Source organism: Rhinatrema bivittatum, chromosome 2 (genome assembly GCF_901001135.1).
Source record: "Rhinatrema bivittatum chromosome 2, aRhiBiv1.1, whole genome shotgun sequence".
Classification (NCBI taxonomy): domain Eukaryota; kingdom Metazoa; phylum Chordata; class Amphibia; order Gymnophiona; family Rhinatrematidae; genus Rhinatrema; species Rhinatrema bivittatum.
Genome location: NC_042616.1, coordinates 58,145,791 through 58,166,816, shown reverse-complemented (window position 1 = coordinate 58,166,816; position 21,026 = coordinate 58,145,791). Strand labels below are relative to the sequence as shown.

Sequence of the window (21,026 nt, the reverse complement as noted above, 5' to 3'; positions counted from 1 at the left end):
CCAGATATATGGAAGAACTGCTTGAAAGTTATAAGAAATATGATTACCAAATCTGTCTGAGCCATGCAGGGGCTAAAAGGAACTGCCAAGTGCAGCCCCGTAGAACTTTCTGCACCATCTTTGCAAGATGCAGAATTGATGGAAAATCATACATAAAGCTTTGCCCCCAGTCAAGAAGGAAAATTTACAGAGTTAATCAGATTGTTTGGCAAAACTGAGCAAAACTGATTAGTTGTGTGTTCTGTTGTAATGTGAACAGATCCATTGATGGCAGATCCCATAAGCTGAACAGTTATTCACCCACTGCTTTACAGACCACTTATGTGGCTGAAAGACTCTGCTGAGTCGATCTGCCAGCATGTTGGAAATGCCCTGCAGATAAGTGGCCTGTAGGACACCTTGATTTCTTTTTGCCCAATTCTAGATTTTTCAGGCTTCCTGGAAGAGAGGCCATGATCCCATTGCTCCCTGCTTGTTGATGTAAGCATGGCAACTTGGTTGCTGGATTGAATTAGGATGCCTTTTCCCCCGAAGAAGATACGCAAATGCCGATAGCATGTGTCTGATTGCTCTCAACGCCCTCAAGTTGATTGAAAATAACTTTCCTGAAGAGAGCAGGTGCCCTGGGATCGAAAGATTCTGGCATTAGCACCTCATCCTCTGGTGCATACATTCATCACTAGTATCACTCGGTAGGTTGACGAGCAAAGCAGAGATCCCATCCGAAGACTCATGGGCATAACCACCAACATTTCATTACCACAGATGATAGAGGTTAAGTTAGTTGGTCCCATTGGGTACGTAGGCCCCACTGGAGTCAGTGGATATGAAGCTGGATCAGCGGAATCACAAGGATAGTCACTGCCATATGACCCAGGACCACGAGGAGACTCTTGGCTGTTGAACGTGGGGAGGATAGTAATGTGAGGATAAGCGATGCCATTGTGTTTGCTTGGCTGGAAGACAGGAATGCTCTTTCCTGCAATGAGTTTATCCAAGCTCTGATGAACGTGAGGGTCAACTTCTCTACATTCATCTCTAAACTCAAGCAATCCTCATCTGTACCTCCTGAAAGATATTGTGGACTGGGACTGCCACAAACTGGTTTCATCCTCTGTCAGCAAAGTAAATGGAAAGTCTTACACCATTTTCAAATATAATCCAGGGAAGAAGAGGACCTCAGGAGGGAACTTTCTTCTCTTTGAGGAAGGAGAGGGGATGGAGGGGAGACCCATTGATTCCTCCTCTTCATAGGCCTCGTATGATCTATAACCATTTCCCCAAGAGAATTTGGAGTCAGACCCCAACTGGCAGGCTGATGGTGAAGATCCATAAACAAGGCCTCAGAGGGGGGTGCACTTGTTTGTTTTGACATGGATCCCAGGGAGCTCTAGTACTCCAGGGAAGCTTCCTCTCCTGACTGGAGATCACCGTCTAGGCGGCAGACAGATCCTGATTCCTCTTCAGAATCACTGATGCCAGTGCAAAGCCATTGGGCAACTAGAGGGACTCAAACTGCTTGACACTGGCCTGTACTGTCTCAATGCTTGAGTACAGAGGCCTCAAAGAGCCTTGTCCAAGGCCTGTTGGGTCTTGTCCAACTCCTCCTTGAAGAGAGCTAATGTCAACACTGACTGGTAGGCAGGAGGGGTGGACACATCTTGTTGGGAACCAAGCATGCATCATTGGAGGACATCTAGATCTTTGGAGACTAGCATGGTTCCCAGGCCATTGGTGAGGATGAGCTCTTGTTTCTATGGGACGACTTCTGTGGGTTTTAAGCTAGAGCTGGACCATACCTGCTCCTGGCATTGTGCATCAAAGGAGATCAAGCCGATGCTTCTTAGACTTCTCTTGATGCCAGTGTCAAAGAGGCAGAACCCCTTGCCTTCTTCGATCTGGAAGAGCTAGATGAGGGCCTGTCCTTCAGGGCTTTATCAATACTTGATATCGAGGGACGTAGTGGGAGGGGGGCCCTCCAATGCTAATGCATCCTCAACTTTTGCAGCTCTGGAATCCTTCGATATTGATGCCTACAATTCACTGGACTGCTGATACAGCAGAGTTGCTTATCTGCAACAGGTGTTCTAGGACAGCAGGATGTTAGTCCTCACACATGGGTAACATCATCAAATACAGCCTGCATGGAAAACTTGTGTCAAGGTTTCTAGTGCTTTGACTGGCATACTGAGAATGCCCAGCATATGCCACTATCCATACGAGGTCCCCTTTCAGTCTCATAACATAGCATTACAAAAAAATAATAAACTAAGGATAAACCCAACTCCACAGGGTGGCGGATGGGTTTCTTGAGAACTAACATCCTGCTGTCCTAGGAGAACACCTGTTACAGGTAAACTCTGCTTTCTCCTAGGGCAAGCATGATGGTAGTCCTTATACACAACAAACCATGGTACACCACAGAACTGCACCATATGAAAATCAACCTTAAAGAGAGAGCCTGGCATAAAGACCCAACCCAACAACACTCCACCGCCTACAAATCATTCTTACACACACCGCCTTGCCATTCAAAAAACCAAACGTGACTACTACGCTGCCAAAATGCATCAATATATTTATAACCCCAAAGCCCTCTTCTCATATGTCACTGCCCTCACCAAAGCCCCCGCCCCTCTCATCGCCGACGAAGAAGCCAGCACAAAATGTGAAGAACTCGCTCAATTCTTCCATAACAAAACAACAAACATACTCCTCAGGTTCTCTCCCTCTCCCACCACCACTCCCATGCCCAGCAACCACCACACCTCCCCCAACAACTCACTCCACACCAACCACCTCACCTCCTCCAAGGAAATTGAGTCCATTCTCAAAAAAATCAAGCCCGCATCCCATCCATCCGATACCATCCCCAACATCATTGCCAAACCCCTAGCAGACATCATTAACAGCTCCCTATCCGCTGGCTCAGTTCCCAATTCCCTAAAACATGCAGTCGTCAAACCCCTGATCAAAAAACCATCTCTTGACCCTAAAGACCCGGCCAACTACCATCCCATCTCAAATCTCCCCCTCATCGCCAAAATCATGGAAAAGGTGGTGAACACCCAGCTTATGGACTATCTTGAAGACAACAACATTCTTCACTCCTCACAATTTGGCTTCCGTAAGAACCTGAGCACAGAAACCCTTCTACTATCCCTCACCGATGCCCTCCTCACTGGCCTTGACCACGGTCATAGCTTTCTCATTGCCTTCCTCGACATCTCTGCAGCCTTTGATACGATTAGCCACAACCTCCTCATTTCCCACTTGGCTGACATTGGTATTTCTGGCATAGCCCTACTCTGGTTCAAATCCTACCTGGCTAACAGACATTTCTCTGTTAAACTTGGCAACTCAGAATCCACACACTTCACCCTCACCCAAGGAGTGCCCCAAGGCTCCTCCCTATCATGCACTCTTTTCAACATCGACCTCCTGCCCCTCTGCCATCATCTATCTGACCTTGGCCTCAATTTCTACATCTATGCAGATAATGTACAAATCATCATCTCTATCCGTGAATTATTATCTACAACACTAATTTTCTGGGAGAAATGCCTTGTATCCATAAACTCACGACTCACCTCCCTACAACTTGCCCTCAATTCCTCAAAAACTGAGCTTCTCCTCATCCACAACCACTAAACCCTTAAGCTCTCTCCTCCCAACAACCCTACAGCCACCACCCTCACTTCACAGCCTCCTGTACGAAACCTTGGCGTTCTAATTGATCCACATCTAAACCTAAAAAAAGCCACATTAACTCAGTCCTAAAAGAAGGCTTTTACAAGCTCAATGTTATAAAAAAGCTGAAGCCACTCCTCCACACACACGATCTCAGAACTGTCATTCAATCCACCCTATCATCCAAGCTGGATTACTGCAATTCCTTGTACCTTCGCCTTCCTTACTCCATTAAACCCCTCCAAATACTACAGAATGCCACTGCAAGGATAATCATGAACGCACGCAAATCAGACCACATAACCCCCATCCTCAAAGACCTCCACTGGCTCCCCATCCCATCACGCATCCTATTCAAAACTCTCACTATCATACACAAATCCATCCACAAATAATTCCTCTTGGCTCAGCGAACCGCTCTGATCCACACAATCCACCCGCCCCACTAGAGCAAATCTCAAAGGCACCCTAGAAGTCCCACCCCTCAAGAAGGCCCGTCTCACAGCAACAAGGGACCGTGCTCTCTCAATTGCTAGCCCAACTCACTGGAATGCCCTACCCACAAACCTCTGCCTGGAGCCTTGCCATACTAAATTCAGGAAAATGCTAAAGACTTGGCTCTTCCACCAGGCATTTCCAGACTAACTCCACGTACCTCTCTCACCCTCTTCTCCGTTATCTTTGACTCACTCCAAGTAATTTGCATCATGTAAATATGTTACCTCTAGAGTTATTGTTACTTCTCTAGTTCAATTTTCAGGCTCCCCCTAGAGCCTCCTGCCCTCAAGTTTCTACTGTTGTCCCTCTCCCACCCCTGTTCATTGTATTTTCCACCTACTGTTGAGATGTAAACCAATATGATGTGCATTCTAATGTCGGTATAGAAAAGCTGTTAAATAAAATAAATAAATAAAATACATGGATGAATACCAAGCTACAGGCTGCTCCCAAATTCTAGTAAATTCGCAGACACCGAACTTGGTGCCAACAGGCACAATAACTGCGATGCTATGGAAAAACAGAGCGAGTCAGCCTGACCTGAAAAAAGGGCCCTAGGTATTTATTTATTTAACAGTTTTATATACCGAATTTCTTGTAACAGGATTACAAATCAAACAGTTTACATAATAACAATAACAGTGCCTCAAATAGTGCAATTACATAAAACAGAGGAATACAGAACTAGGATCATGAAACTGTTGAAACAAACCAGGGTATATATATATATAATGAACTATGATACATGGCTGGTAGAGAATGGTTAGGTTAAGACCATGGTATTGGCAAAGGGCCTTGGGAATTGGGGCTAAAGTAGGACATATAGCATTTGACTGAATCGAGAGAAAGCAGGCAAGAGTCAATGAGTTACTGGTGATAGAGTTGATTTAAGATCATCTGGCGTATGATTCAGCAAAGGCCTGCTTGAACAGCCAGGTTTTGAGTCTTTTCTTAAATGTGACCGGGCAATGTTCCAGCCTGAGGTCTGGTGGAAGAGAATTCCAATGTATTGGTCCAGAGGCTGAGATGGCTCTCTTAATTAATGAAGTTTTTAAAGGGGGGACCATGAGGGTGTCCTTATATGCTGCTCTTACTGGCCTGGATGGTAAGTGAGGTCGGAGAGGGATCATGAGTTCTAGTGGGGTGATATTGTGTAGAGCTTTGTGAGTAATGGTGAGAACTTTGTACCAGATTCTGTATTTGATTGGGAGCCAGTGGAGGTTCTTCAAGATGGGAGTAATGTGGTCACTTTTTTTAGTCCTGGTAAGAATTCTGGCTGCTGCATTTTGCAGCATCTGTAGTGGTTTGATGGATACTGCAGGTAGGCCGATCAAAAGAGAGTTACAGTAATCTACTTTTGAGAAGATGATTGCCTGGAAAAAAAGAACGGAAGTCGTGGAAGTGAAGGAGAGGTCTCAATCGTTTCAGTACTTGAAGTTTGAAAAAACCAGTCCTTAGTCGTGTTGTTTATGAAACCTTTGAAGCTCAGTTGTTTATCGAAGATGACTCCTAAGTTTCTGACTTGGGGGGAGAAGGTGGGGAGGGTTGTGGAATGTAGGTTGGGCCGTGAGATATTTCCGTCGTGCGAGATGAGTAGGAGTTCAGTTTTGTTAGTGTTCAGGATCAAGTTGAGGCTTGATAGAAGGCTGTTTATAGACTCAAGGCAGGTATCCCAGAAAGCAAGAGTTTTGTTTACTGATTCTGTGATCGGTAGAAGGATTTGTACATCATCTGCATATAGGTAAAAGATAAGATTTAGATTGGAGAGGAGAGGAGTTGGCAGAGAGGGAGCAGGTAGGAAGAGTTAGGTGCTTTTACATAAGAGGTTCCACAGGACAGCCTGACAAAAGCTGCTGTCACTATGGCCATCTCTATCCAAACAATCTTGGGCAGCGAAAGTGTGGAGAAAATTCCACGTCGCAGTCCTGCAGATCTCGGCAACGGGGACAGCTCGCAAGTCAGCTACCAATGCTCACATGGCCCTGGACGGAATGAGCCTTGATGTGGCCTCCAAGCTGAAGGCCCGCCTGCACATAGCAGAAGGAAATACAATCTGCCAGCCAATTGGATAAGGTATACTTGGTGACCGCAACTTCAAATCTATTCTTACTGAATGAAATGAAGAGTCATGTGGACTGTCTGTGGCCTGCTATCCGCTCAAGGTAGAAGGCCAAGGACCTTCTGGAGTCCAAGCTGTGCAGAGCCCATTTGCCTTGGTGAGAATGCAGCCTGGGAAAATACGTAGGCAGGACAATGGACCGATTGAAATGAAAATCAGTCATCAGCTTAGGTAGAAATTTAGGGTGAGTGCGCAGAACCACCCTGTCATGAAAAAATTGTGTAGGGTGTAATTGTGTATGTTAACCAACGCCTGAAGCTCATTGACTCTGCGTGCTGAAGTAACTGCAACCAAGAAGATAACTTTCCATGTCAGGTACTTCAGATCACAGGAGCGTGGCGGCTCGAAAGGATCTCGCACGAGATGAGCCAGAACCACGTTGAGATCCCAGGACAACAGGAGGCCACAGGGAAGGCTTCAGCTGAAGCAGACCCCACATGAACCGGTTTACCACAGGTTGCATAGAGACCAGCGAACCATCAACTAAGTAGTGGTAGGCTCTGATAGCACTGAAGTATAATCTGACAGAGTTGGTCTCCAGACCAGCATAAAAAAAGGATAAACAGTTTAATATTTTCAGAGTGGGACAGGAGAATGGATCCACGCCATGACTTACACTATACCAAAAACCTCCTCCACTTCAGAGTTCACGACTTCCTGGTGGAAGGCTTTCGAGAAGCTATCAGGATCCAAGACACGTCGCCAGAGAGGTCAAGATGCCACAGAACTAACCTTTCAACATCCAGGCTGTCAGAGACAGTGCTCAGAGGTTGGGATGTTGCAGCCTGCCCTGATCCTTTGTGATCAGGTCAGAGAAGGTCCCCAGACTGATTGGTTCCCTGATCGAGAGATCCGAGAGGTTTGGGAACAAATCTGTCTCTGCCACCAGGAAAAGGGGGGGGGGGGCACGATGAGCATCATGGTCCTCCCTATCCTGTCGGAGCTTCAGGAGAGTCTTCAACACCAGTGGAAGCAGAGGATACTCAAAGAAGGCCCATGTCCCAATGGCATCTAAAGTTGGCTTTTTGGACTCCCTGTACAGGGAACACAAAGGTGCTCACCTTGTTGTTACAAGGAGAGGCAAAATGGTCCACCTCTGGAATCCTCCTTCCCCTCCCCCAAACAGGTGGAAAATGCAATCTGCCACTGTTTGATTCAGGGACCACTGGTGGGGAGTGGAATGCTCGACTCAGCTGATCTGCTACTACATTCTCCATTCTGGCCAGGTTTATGGCCTGTAGTAGGATTCTTTGGGACTGAGCCCAGGCCCAAATCTGGACAGTCTCCTGACAGAGGAGGAGCAATCTGCAACCTCCCTGATCGTTGATGTACCACACTGCAACCAGATTGGGTGTTTCAGGATCTATCCATTCGAGTGGTCCTGATCCAGACTGACAGAGCGCATACCTGATGGCTCAAAGTTCCAAGAAGTTGATCTGATATGGAGCCTCTCAAGCAGACCAGCGACCTTGCATGCGGAGACCATCTACATGCACCCCCCAGCCCATAGGGGGGAGGGAGTGTCTGCGGGGACATACTGAAAGTTAACCGGTACCCTCGATGGATGATGGATAGGACTCACCAGTCCTGAAAGGACTGTAGTTGGGCCCTAATGTCGAGGATACAGTCATGGGGCTTATGCTCCCTCAGAGCCAGTCAAAACCCCATAGCGGGGCTTTGCTGGAGAGCTAGCTGAGTCCTGGGGGTCTGCTGCTGTCTAGAGCGGCCCCTAGAACCTGTTCACAGCATAGGAGCATGCGAGGCTAGAGTATAGTATTTCCTTTGGCGATAGAAGGACCTCCTGACAGAGGATGAAGGGTCCCAGGTACTGGCGGGGAGATGCTGGAGGGTCTCATGATGATTTTTCAGTTGAGCCATGGCATCTCGAACTCTCTCAACAGGTTCTTTCCAGTACACGGGAGGTCCGTGAGCTTATCCTGGACCTCTGGCCAGAGGTCCAATGCTCGGAGCCATGCCATTCTATGGGTCCCAAAGCCTGCTGCCACCACCCTAACCACTGTCCAAACACATCCTTAGTGGAATGCACCTCGTGTTTGCCACACTCCAAGCCTTGCTGGGCCACTGCCAAGAAGGCTTCCTGCTGCTGCTGGGGTGAAGTGTTCAGCTAACTCCTGACCCTGCTTCCAGAGGTTATGAGTGTATAGGGTCATGTACAGTTGGTAAGCGGCAATCCCAGTGATCAACATCACACTTTGGTATACCATCCTACCTAGGGCATCCGATGCCCGGTGCTCCCATTCCGGAGGTGCAGACGTGTGTGTACAGGAACGCTTGGCCTTCTTGAGGGCAGATTCCACCACAAACGACTGGTGCAGGAGCTGACACCAAGTCCCAAGGCTGGTTGAACCCAGTAGACTGAGTCTGTCTCCTAGGCTCACCGGAGGCACAGAGACTGGGTGCTCCCACATCCTGAGAAGTAATTCCTTAAAAATGTCATGGATGAGGATAGCCAAGATCTCCTTTGGGGCATCAATGAACTGGAGAACATCCAGCATCTTATGGCAGGCATCCTCCTCTGTAAGGAGCTGGAAAGAAATGGACTCAGCCATCGCCTGCACAAAGGCCGCAAAGATCAGATCCTCCGGCGGGGACAGATGCCTCTCATCTGGAGGAGATGGATCTGAGGAAAGGTCTACGGAGTCCTGTGAAGAAGACTCCGAAGTATCATCTCTCTAAGGATCATAGATGCCACATAGAGTCCGGTGACCAGTGTCAATGTTTGAGGTTTCCCATGGTGCTGGGCCCAGTCTTTTCCTAGTGCCAAAGATGGAGACGAACCAGAGGTCCTGGAGCACAACGATACCGAAGAGGGCCTATCCTTGGCCCCTCATTCCCGTGAAGGTCTCGAATGGGGAGCAGACACTGATGTACTCAAGTCCAGCGGTTCCCCATGGCCCCTGGGAGTCGAGTTGCCCAATGCCAGAGTTGGAGGATCAGATTTCCTGGATCCGAAGAGCTTCTCCATTTTGCCTAAATGAGGCCGACTACCCTTGGGGTCATTTGATCACATAGATGGCACCCCCAGACATTGTGCGACGCCCCCAGGAAGAGATACAGACCTCATGCGGATCCGTCATGGAAATGGTCCGCGAGCACTGGGGGCATCAGCGAAAACCCGAAGCAGCCATGAAAAAAAACTGCTGGTGAGCGGTCAATGACCGGCAGCCACAGAGGGACAGCACTATCAGGAATCTACCGCAAGGAGGAGGGAGGGGGGGACAAAATTTTTAAAAAACCCACTTACCACACTGCCCTAATGAAGCGCTGACTGGGAGAAGGGGGACCCGGCACAGAAAGTACAGAGAAATAACTGAAAAGAGCAGAGCTCCACAACCACGAGGCAAACACTTTGCAGAAAGAAAAAGACTGAAAGGGGACCCCAGGTGGACAGTGACATGCTGGGCATGTTAAGTGTGCCAGTCAAAGTCCTAGAAACTTTGACAAAAGTTTTCCATGCTGGGCTCCACCTGAATATGTTACCCATGTATGAGGACTACCATCCTGCTTGACCTAGGAGAACTGTAGTGCTTCTCCATCAATTCCAGTCAAAACAGCTTTCCCTTTGAGGTCATGGTAACAAGCAGGTGCTATCTCTGGACATCATGTGATGCCCCCAGGCACAGGATACATAGGAGAAATTATTTACCTGATAATTTTGTTTTCCTCAGTGTAGACAGATGGACTCAGAATCAATGGGATTGTGTGTTCCCCTGCTAGCAGATGGAGACTGAGTCAGGTTTCAAACCCTAGATATACTCCTGCAGTGACCTCAGCCATTCAATATTCTCTTCCAAAGCCATTGTGGATATACTACTGAAAAATTTAATTTGAACTTGGATACAACCTAATACTTGATTAAAACTTGATTGAAAAACTGGAGACCGTAACTGTACTCAACCACGAAAGCATTGGGTCCCAGCAATACTATAGATGCCCTAATCTGGGGTTAGGGCAATGGCTTATTTGCACTCTCGTGGAATCGAGATTTGCCTCATGGGCGGGATGCTGAGTCCATCTGTCTACACTAAGGAAAACGAAATTATCAGGTAAATAATTTTTCCATTTCCTAGCGTGTAGCCAGATGGACGCAGGACCAATGGGATGTACAAAAGCTACTCCCGAACGGGACAGGAGGCTGCCCGCGGTCCGGTTAGCACCTCCCTCATAAAGCCTGCGTCCTCTCAGGCCTGGACGTCCAGGCGGTAGAACCTGGAGAAGGTGTGTAAGGAGGACCACGTCACTGCTCGACAGATGTCGGCGGAAGACAGTGGTTTAGCTCCCACCTAGGATACTGCCTGGGCCTTGGTAAAATGAGCTATGACCTGGAGGGGTAAAGGCTTCCCTGTCTCTACTTAAGCCCCCTTGATTACTTCCTTGATCCAGCGAGCTATGTTAGCTTGCAAAGCCACTTTGCCCTGTTTTTCCCCCATGAAGAAAGAACAATCGATCTGTTTTGTGCAGATACTGAACGTTCCAGATACCGCACTAAGTGCACAGACATTTAGATGGCGAAGGCAGCGGTAGTCTTCCGTGTCCTTGAGTCTATCCGGGGACAGTAATGAGATGGATTTGCTCAGGTGAGTTCAGGTGAAACTCTGAGACTATCTTTGGTAAGAAGGAGGGGACGGTGCGAAGCTGTATTGTTCCTGGAGTAAATCAAAGGAATGGTTCCTGACAAGACAGCGCCTGTAGCTCAGAGGTGCGATGAGCTGAGCATATTGCCACCAAGAATACAGTCTTTAGTGTTAATAGGCATAGTATTAGACTGCACAGTGGTCTGAAGGAAGGCCCTGCAAGAAAGCCAATACTAGATTGAAGTTCCATAGGGGGACTGGCCACTTTAAGGGTGGTCGGAGTTGTTTAACCCCTTTTAGGAAAATGGGCCAAGTCCGGATACACCGACAGATTGGTTCCATTCGCTTCAGCCCTGAAGCAGGAGAGGGCTGCCAATTGGACCTTCATGGAGTTGAGGGACAATCATTTGTTCATGCTGTTCTGTAAAAATTCCAGGATCATGGATATCTTGGCTGTTCGCGGGGACACCCCGCACTCCTCGCACCAGGCCTCAAATATTCTCCAGGTCCGTATGTACGCCAGGGACGTTGAGAACTTCTGCACGTGGTTCAATGTGGCAATCACGGCCGCCAAATATCCACACTTCGTCAGGCAAGCCCTCTCAAGGGCCAGACCGTAAGAGAATAGAATTTGATCTTCGTAAAGAATCAGACATTGCTGGAGAAGGTCCCTGTGTGGAGAAGGCAAAGGGGACTCTCCACAAGAAGCCTCCGCATGTCTGCATACCATGGGCGCCTGGGCCAATCCAGGGCCACCAGAAAGATGATGATCTTGGCCAGTAGCGGCCACGGAGGGAAGGCGTACACAATAAGTCCTCTGGCCAGGTCTTGATGAGGGCATCAATCCCTTGAGTGCGCTGATCTAATCTGCGACTGAAGAACTGGGGAACCTTCACATTGTGAGATGTAGCCAGTAGGTCAAAGGATGGGAGGCCCCAGCGATCTACTAGGATCTGGAAGGCTCTGGTCGACAATGTGAAATTGTCCCAGATCCAGGCTTTCCCTGCTGAGAAAGTCTGCTCTGGCATTGTCTTTTCTTGTGATGTGGGAGGTCGAGATCCCTTGTAGGTTTAACTCCCAGAGGAGTTTAAGGAGGTCTACTCCCAGAGACACTTGGTGGCTTTTGGTTCCTCCCTGGTGATTGATGTAGGCAACTGTTGCTGCGTTGTCTGACATCATGCAGATTGCTTCCCCTGGAGCCTGTGACTGAACTGCAGGTATGCTAATCTCATGCTTCCAGGCGGTTTATGTTCCAGTTCGCCTCTTCCTCGTTTCATTACTGCCCACCCTCTGAGGCTCACGTCCGTCGTAAGGACAATCCAGCTTGGTGGGGAAAGGCTTAAACCCTTGCTTAGGTGAAATTCCTGCTTAGGTGAAATTCCTGTAGCCACCACTGGAGCCAAGAGCATACCATGGTGGAGGCAAATCAAGCAGTCTTGAGACAGTGGGTTCCAGCATGACAGTAGGGAGTGTTGGAGAGGCCGCATGTGTGCCCTCGCCCACTGTACTACTTCCAGAATTGTTGCCATGAGGCCGAGGAACTGGAGATAGTCCCACACCCTGGGGGTGCATATTGTGTTAGTCAACCGATGCACTTGGTCCATCATTTTCCTTCTCCTCGAGGGAGGAAGATCTTGTTCTGCTTGGTGTCGAATCGGACCCTTAGGTACTCTAAGGACTGGGAGGGCTTAGGCTGCTCTTTGTCCATGGTCATGACCCAATCAAGTTCCAAATGGAATCAAGTTCCAAAGTTCCAAATGGAACTCTCTCTGAAGAGAGAGCGGTTTTAAGCGGTGTACCGCAGGGATCGGTGTTGGGACCGGTCCTTTTCAATATCTTTGTGAGCGACATTGCGGAAGGGATAGAAGGTAAGGTATGTCTTTTTGCGGATGACACTAAGATCTGCAACAGAGTGGACACGCCGGAAGGAGTGGAGAGAATGAGACGGGATTTAAGGAAGATGGAAGAGTGGTCGAAGACATGGCAGCTGACATTCAATGCCAAGAAGTGCAAAGTCATGCATATGGGGAGTGGAAATCCGAATGAACTGTATTCGATGGGGGGAGAAAGGCTGATGTGCACGGAGCAGGAGAGAGACCTTGGGGTGATGGTGTCTAATGATCTGAAGTCGGCGAAACAATGTGACAAGGCGATAGCTAAAGCCAGAAGAATGCTGGGCTGCATAGAGAGAGGAATATCGAGTAAGAAAAGGGAAGTGATTATCCCCTTGTACAGGTCCTTGGTGAGACCTCACCTGGAGTATTGTGTTCAGTTCTGGAGACCGTATCTCCGAAGAGACAGAGACAAGATGGAGGCGGTCCAGAGAAGGGTGACCAAAAAGGTGGAAGGTCTTCATCAAATGACTTATGAGGAGAGATTGAAGAATCTAAATATGTACACCCTGGAGGAAAGGAGGAGCAGAGGTGATATGATACAGACTTTCAGATACTTGAAAGGTTTTAATGATCCAAAGACAACAACAAACCTTTTCCATAGGAAAAAAATCAGCAGAACCAGGGGTCACGATTTGAAGCTCCAGGGAGGAAGATTCAGAACCAATGTCAAGAAGTATTTCTTCACGGAGAGGGTGGTGGATGCCTGGAATGCCCTTCCGAAGGAAGTGGTGAAGACCAGAACTGTGAAGGACTTCAAAGGAGCGTGGGATAAACACTGTGGATCCATAAAATCAAGAGGCCGTCAATAAAGAGTGGGTGGCTCGCCAGAATGACGGCTACTGCCTGGAGATAATACCCTTATTCAATAAACATACACATGGTTACTGTGACTCCAACATCGCTCTAAGCTACAACAGCAAGAGGAAATGTGGAAAAAAGGATTCGCACTCACAAAGTGGGGAGTAGCTGGCTTGTTATGGCGGTTACTACCCCAAACCAAATAAGCCTGATACTTCACTTTCAATGCATATCCAGCATAGCTCTCTGCTTCAACGGCAGGGGAGAAGAAAAACTGATACTTCACGCATATCCAGCATAGCTCTCTGCTTCAACGGCAGGGGAGAAGAAAAAAGGATTCGCACTCACAAAGTGGGGAGTAGCTGGCTTGTTACGGCGGTTACTACCCCAAACCAAATAAGCCTGATACTTCACTTTCAATGCATATCCTGCTTCAACGGCAGGGGAGAAGAAAAACTGATACTTCACGCATATCCAGCATAGCTCTCTGCTTCAACGGCAGGGGAGAAGAAAAACAACCAATAAGGGCTGAATAACACAGTCTGGGTAAAACAAATAAGCATGGGTGTAGCTTGCTTATTGCGGCGGTTACTTCCCCTACTACCCATAACTAATCAAGCTTGATATTTCACTTGGTTGCAGCTCCATCACTGCTCTCTACATTAATGGTGGGGGTGGAAGGGAAATAGAACCAAAGAGCTAAGAGAAACAGATAAGTATGAGAAAAAAAATGTGAAGCTTGCTGGGCAGACTGGATGGGCCGTTTGGTCGTCTTCTGCCGTCATTTCTATGTTTCTGTAGGAAAAAGCTAACCCTGCTGGTCACCTGGAGGCTCTCTTCCAACAACTTTGCCTGGATCAGCCAGTTGTCCAAGTAAGGGTGCACCAGGATCCCTTCTTTCCTCAGTGCCGCTGCCACAAGCACCATAATTTTGAAGAATGTTCTGGGGCACTTGCCAGGCCGAAAGGCAATGCCCGGAACTGATATTGGTGGCCAAGTACCGCAAAGCGTAGAAAGCGTTGGTGGTCTTGATGGACTGGAATATGAAGGCAGGCCTCCGAGAGGTCCAGGGAGGTTAAGAACTCTCCCAGTTGCACTGGCATAACTGAGCAAAGAGTTTCCATGCAGAAGTAAATTATCCACAGATGACTATTGACTCTCTTGAGATCCAGGATGGGTCGGAATGAACCCTCTTTCTTGGGCATGATGAAATAGATGGTATAATACCCTGTATTTAACTTGGGGTATAGGTACCAGAGTTATAACTCTCAGACTGAGCAGCCTTATCAGGCTGTCAGATAAGGTTGTGGCTGACCCGGCCCAACCAAGTCGAAGGATGGACTTGGAAAATTTCTGAGAATCCAGCCCTCCCTGGGCCTCCTCACAGTGCTGACACAGGAAGGATTCCAGGTCAGACTATGCAGCCCTAATATGGCAGGGAGCGTAAAGAGAGTGTCTGAGCTTCTTTGCTGCCAGGGCCATAACCTCTGTAGCTTGTGCGTTTAGCCTCTTGAGCGCACACAGACTCTCCTCGACGCACATAGATCTAAGCAGCCAGTTGTGCGCGCGCTTATGCATGCAGTTGCGTGTGCAGCTATGCGCATACTTACATGCACGTTAAGCGCACAGAAGGCTGGCCCGCACTGTGCATACCGGACAAAGGGGGGAAATGGCGCCACACCAAACGGCGCTGCCACTGTGGATCACCACGTGGAGAGTCCACCAAGCCTGAAGCAGGCCTAGCCCATCAGGGGGGGTCACTCAACCCGGTTGGAAACCCCCTTCCCTCACCCAAATGGGATCAGGAACGATGTCGGTACGGTGCGCTGAGCAAGGAGACCAGAGGAAAGACTTACCAAAGCCCTTCCAAGCTCTGGATCAGAGTTCTTCTCCACTTAACTGGTCTCAGTGCTTACCGGCTGAGTACAGAGACTGTCTCCGGCTGCAGATGGAGAGGGCTTAGGCAGTCACTGCCGCGCTCTGCTTCTGCACCCACTGCCTTTCAGCTGATTCAGCAGCAAAGTCCGCACTGAGAGCCAGCTACCAGACCAAGGCAAACCTGAGGGATCTTGGAAATCACCTCAGGAATTCTCAACAGGGGGAGGTACACTTAGGTATCTCCGCAGGAGAGAGGGGCTCAATCTTCCTTTCAATTTGAAGTTAAATTTCTCCTGTGAACTAGTGTTGCAATCCCGCTAAACACTGCTGCTGGTGTGGGGATAGCGTCCACATCTGCTAGAAGACAGAGATACTGAATGGCTGAGGTCACTGCAGGGTGAAGTCAGCTTTGAAACCTGACTGTCTCCCATCTGCTAGCAGGGGAGCACATAACCCATTGGTCCCGAGTTGGTCAGTTAACTACTTACACAGATAACTAGGGAAATCATGATAATCAGTAACAGAGATAACTCTAAAGCACAGAGGGCATTGCTGGAACCAGCTAGACATGGTTGACCAGAAAATAAAACAAAAGAATGTACAACATAAATTCAATGTCCACACAAAGTTCAATAGTAGGGTGTATTCATTCAAAACGGCAACTCCACAGTGTTATCATAACAAATTTGTGAATATTGAATTCGACACAGAATAACTAAAGTTCTGTCTGTCCCTCCCGACGCAAGCCTCACGGCAAAACACTGGTCCGTGTCGGGGGACCCGCTTTATATACAAATTTGTTATAACACTGTGGAGTTGCCGTTTTGAATGAATACACCCTACTATTGAACTTTGTGTGGACACTGAATTTATGTTGCACATTCTTTTGTTTGATTTGACTGTTTACATGCAGCAGTGCTCCTTTGTTTTTTGGAATATGACCAGAAAATAATGAAGTTAAAGTTGAATTTGATGATGCGATGGTCCGGCACAGAAATAGAAAATGTATGAAAAGACAGAAAAATCTACCTAAGGAAACTAACGAACAAGACCACAGGGCCCTGTGACAAATGATACTGTGTCCCAAAAAGCAGTAAACATTGGCCTAGGAGCAGAAGAACCGCAATCAGTGAGCTCTGCAGAAAAGGAGAGACTGAAGGTGCCCTCACATGGGTGAGTGGTTTTGTTGGGCATGCTCAGTGAGGCACAGTCAAAGTTCTAGAAACTGTCATAAATGTTCCAGGCTGGGCTCCACTGGATGATGTCACCCACCTATGAGGGTTGCCATCTTACTTTTCCTCAGATAAATGATTGTCACTAAGCAGCCTGGCAGCCAGAAAGCTGAGTGGGAATAGACCAACGGCAGTGCTGCCTACTACCATGTATGAGGCCTGGGTTGGATTCCTGGATCATCTTCGCTTCCACTGTGTTAATTGAGGATGCTCCAGTGGGGGCAGGTCCTCAATTAGAACCAGGGCTGAAATATGGCACCATGAGCATTCATACTTCAGGACCTGCTCCCACCAAAAAAATGTAAGTGGACCAAGGGTTTTAATTTTCCAGACTGGATTGTAAAACACTTTGGCCTGTGTGTGAAGTGCATGTGAGTGAGGGAAGAATCTGAAAAAACTGATTAAAGTGGAAGTCTACCACCACCTTATGCAGGACACTTGGGATGCAATTTAGTATAAATGTAGATGAAATCGCTATGATCTGGAACCCAATGATTCTGCAGGATAAGGTGATTGCCACCAAAATTGCACCCTTCCAAATCAAGTGCTTTAGCTCAGTAGAATTGAGACGCTTGTAAGAGGCCATCAGCCAAGTTAATAAAATTTGCTACAACCTGACACTGCAGACAGCTTGATGAGATGCTACAAGCAAAGTAGACTTTATAATTTGACAGCTAGATTCTGAACAAAAACTGAACTCCCTTCAATAAGTGGCACCAACTGCACTAATGTTTACTCAAAGTTGTTTTTAAAAACCAACTCAGGGTGGGGACAAAGTGCTGAGTGCCTGAGGAAACATACAAATCTTTCTCCAGTCTCAACTGGAATCTCCTAAAATTGCATGCTCATAAATATAGATAAACCTAAGGGCAAACAGATCTTTACCCTTCAGATGATGTATCATTCTATCCAAAGGATCAATTCATCATTGTTGGTGCAGTGCTGGGAAAAGAAAAAAAATATGGCGGCAGGTAAGGACCATAAAAAGCTACCTAATCTACCTAGTTTAATGCAGGCAGAGGCAGTGGAGCACACAGCATCAGCATGTTCTTACTGCAAATCAGATGCCCAACCTAGACCAACTAGAATGGAAAGACTGCTGAAGGATCCATGGTACTGTCAGTGGAGTCTGTTTGGGCACACTCAGATTTGGCCTAGGCAGATTCCACAAATAAAAAGCAGAGGCCTACTGCTTTGCCAGCTTTTGACACAGATTTACAGTTTCCTTGGAAGAATGTCTACAGGATTACCCATAGCCTATAATACTGGAATGGTGGTGCGTGAAACTTCTGTTAATTAAAAAAAAATAGTGGACATTCAAGAAAAACATTTCTAACCAGGCTCACAAATCAATACTTCAGGAAGGAAAAATGGCAGAATATTAAATGGATATTTTGGAGAGAAAAACCAGTTGCTTAACTATAATGGGTGTTCTCTATGGACAGCAAGATAATCAGCCATACAAGTAGGCATCATCTGATGGTGCCGACAGAGCATTTTTATCAGCTATCCAGAAAAGCCTTTTCTGACCATGCATGAGACTTTCCGCATGTGCTTCCTCGTTAGAAGTATGCAACTTGATTTCCTACAAAAGAAAAGCAGGATGAACAACCACATCCCTAGCAAAGGGTTGCCTTCCAAGAAAAAAAAAAAAATTATGTAGCTCCCCCCCTTAACACACAAACTAGTTCCACTGTCAGATGACATCACCCCATGTGTGTGGCTGATTCATCTTGCTAGTCCATGGAGAACAGAACGTTCTAAAAGAAGAGTTTCCCCGATGATGTCCAGAGTCTTATTATGTTAGTGGGATAGATGCAGGAGTCTTCGGCTTCTTGGACTTAAGAGCAGATTTGGCCACAGTGCTCCAATTTGAAAGCTGGATGGTTGTCAAATACCAGATTTGCTTGGATAGTTTACTCTTCTACCTTAGACCAAGCATGGGTATTCTCCATTATGGTGTCCTCTAGAAGAAAGTAGATAGGCATCCAGGTATTTTAGGAGGCCATGAGGAAATGACCTGGGTACTCGGGATATGCAAATCAAAAAGATCACCTTAATCTGTAGAAATATTTAAGTGTGAAATGTCCTTCAGTTGGAAGTCATTTTTGGCTGGCTTTGGAGATAGCTAAAAGAAGAAATCTGGCAAGCAGGCTCTTCAGAAATACTCTTCCTGGCACTCTAAAGGACAAAGCCCAGAACACATTGGACCTTTGAGTATTTGATTGATTTAGGAAGATTCAGAACTTAGGCCATCCCAGAAGTAGCTGGTTGCAAAGTCACAGATATAAAAACAAATCAGTCCGGGATTAAGGTGGAGATGTTCAGTTAACTACTTACACAGATAACCAATTATAACTCTCAATATCAGTTGGCTTTGATGAGGATATCTATATCTGAGTTGAGGGCACACATGAGGCCCATTAAGAAGTCACCAGAGGCAAATTACTAAATGCACCAATGAGAATAGAGATAGCCAATACTAGTATCTTAACACTCTTAAAGAATTAGTCAAACATCTCTAATTAACCAGACTACTACTATTAAACATTTTTAGGACACTACTAGAAGTATGTAGTGCTGTACAGTTACAGCAAATAGAAACAGTTCCTTCTCAATGAAGCTTACAATCTAGTTAAAACACAAGATAAAATTTCAAGTATTATAGCAAAAACATGTTAGTGTGAAAGGGTCAAGATCAGGAAAAGCTTAGATAGCCATTCCAGGTACACAGAGCACCAAGACATAACATGAAGTCTCGAGTTAGCAATAGAGGAGAAGAGCACAGTTAGAAGCAGTCTTCCTAATGAATGCAGTCATGGGGAGGGACATAAGAGGAGATGTAGCATTGCGCTGCAGAGTGAATACACTTGTAAATGAGAATTAGCAGCTTGAATTACATGCAGAAGTAGACAGGAAGCCAAGATAAAGCCATGAGAGCCAATGCAGATCCATGAGAAGAGGGGCTACATGGTTATGATGACACTTGAGGAAGATGTGTCATGCAGCTTAGAATAGACTAACAGAGTACAACTGTTCATTGGCAGTCTTCTGAGGAGGAAGTTGTAGTAGTTTAAGTGGAAGGTGACTGGCGTGGATAAGGGTTTTGATAGTGTGTTCAGAAACAAAACTGAGGATTTTGGCGATTTTACACAGAACGAAATGACATTTTAGCAAGGCTAAGCATGTGAGCAGAGAAAGAAGTCAGACAACCCCAATGTTGCTGGCTGAGGAAACAGGGAGGATGGTGGAATTATCCTTCAAGAGAGAAAAAAAATGTGAAAAGGGGAAAGTGAGTTTGGGAGGAAATAAGTTCAGTCTTGGTTATGTTAAGATTAAAAATAGAAAAGAACAGAGCCTTAGGGCACAGATCGATAACAGGATTCTAGTAGAGGAAGATCCACTAAGAGATACATTAAGGGTGCAGTGGAAAAGAAGATGAGTACCAAGATCTAACAGTCATGAAAACCAAACAAGAGCAGAGCATCAATGAGTACACTGTAATCAGCAGAGTTAAAAGCAGCGGATAGGTTGAGGATACGACAGAGTAAGCGGCCTTTGACTTTAGCCATGAAACAGTCACTAGAAATTTTGGCAAATGCCATCTTAGTGGAATGGAGAGAGTGGAAGCCAGATTGAGAATATCTCAAGTAACAAGGTTAGGGCAGGCCTTATAGGGGGCTGGATGTCTACAAAAAAATCAACATCTGGTGGGATGGTCCCTGAGAGACCACTGCAGTTTGAATTTGGATCAAGAAATCTTCCAGGTTTGAGTCTGGAACATTTTGTCTGAGCCCTCTTGAGTTGTGTGCAGATGATACTGCTTAAGGCTTGGCACTTGCCCAGTTTAACAGCAGAGTTTGTGATCCTTTGGTAATAGCTTGAGGGATGGAGAGTAGTACTTGTTTCTGTTCTGAGATCTAAAATGATAACCAATAGTCTGATGGGACATCCTCCTCCTCCTCTGAAGGGTCAAGAAAAGAAAACAGAGGATGAAAGGGGGTAGGCTCAGGAATAATTTTAGGAAAATATTTCTTTAAAGAGAGGACAGTGGATGTGTGGAACATTCTCCCAGTGGAAGTGGTAGAGACAAAAGCGGTATCTGAATCCAAGCAAGCATGTAAAATACAGGGGATCTCTGAGGGAGTAATGGGAATTCTAAAGCTAAATTAGATGGGCAGACTAGATAGACCATATGGTATTCTTCCTCCATCATGTTTCTATGAACAGCTTCAAATCCAGTGGCACAAGGGAAGCCTCTGCACATGCTCAAAAACTGAGAAAAACAGACTCCACATGTGATCCAGGCCATGGGCTCCAT

General features: G+C 46.7%; 1 protein-coding gene across 8 annotated transcripts in view; it reads right to left on the bottom strand.

Moving 5' to 3' along the window:
• Positions 1–21,026, bottom strand: part of CCM2 (CCM2 scaffold protein) — a 278,566-nt gene that overhangs the window by 118,685 nt on the left and 138,855 nt on the right. Inside the window, exon 1 of one of the 8 annotated variants that reach the window (XM_029588215.1) lies at positions 17,591–17,624. The exons of the other annotated variants lie outside the window; for them this stretch is intronic. Within the exon in view, the coding sequence (XP_029444075.1) occupies positions 17,591–17,609 (19 nt within the window). The 5' untranslated portion in view covers positions 17,610–17,624. Of the gene's footprint in view, positions 1–17,590; positions 17,625–21,026 lie in introns of those variants that run through there. 8 annotated transcript variants of the gene reach the window in all.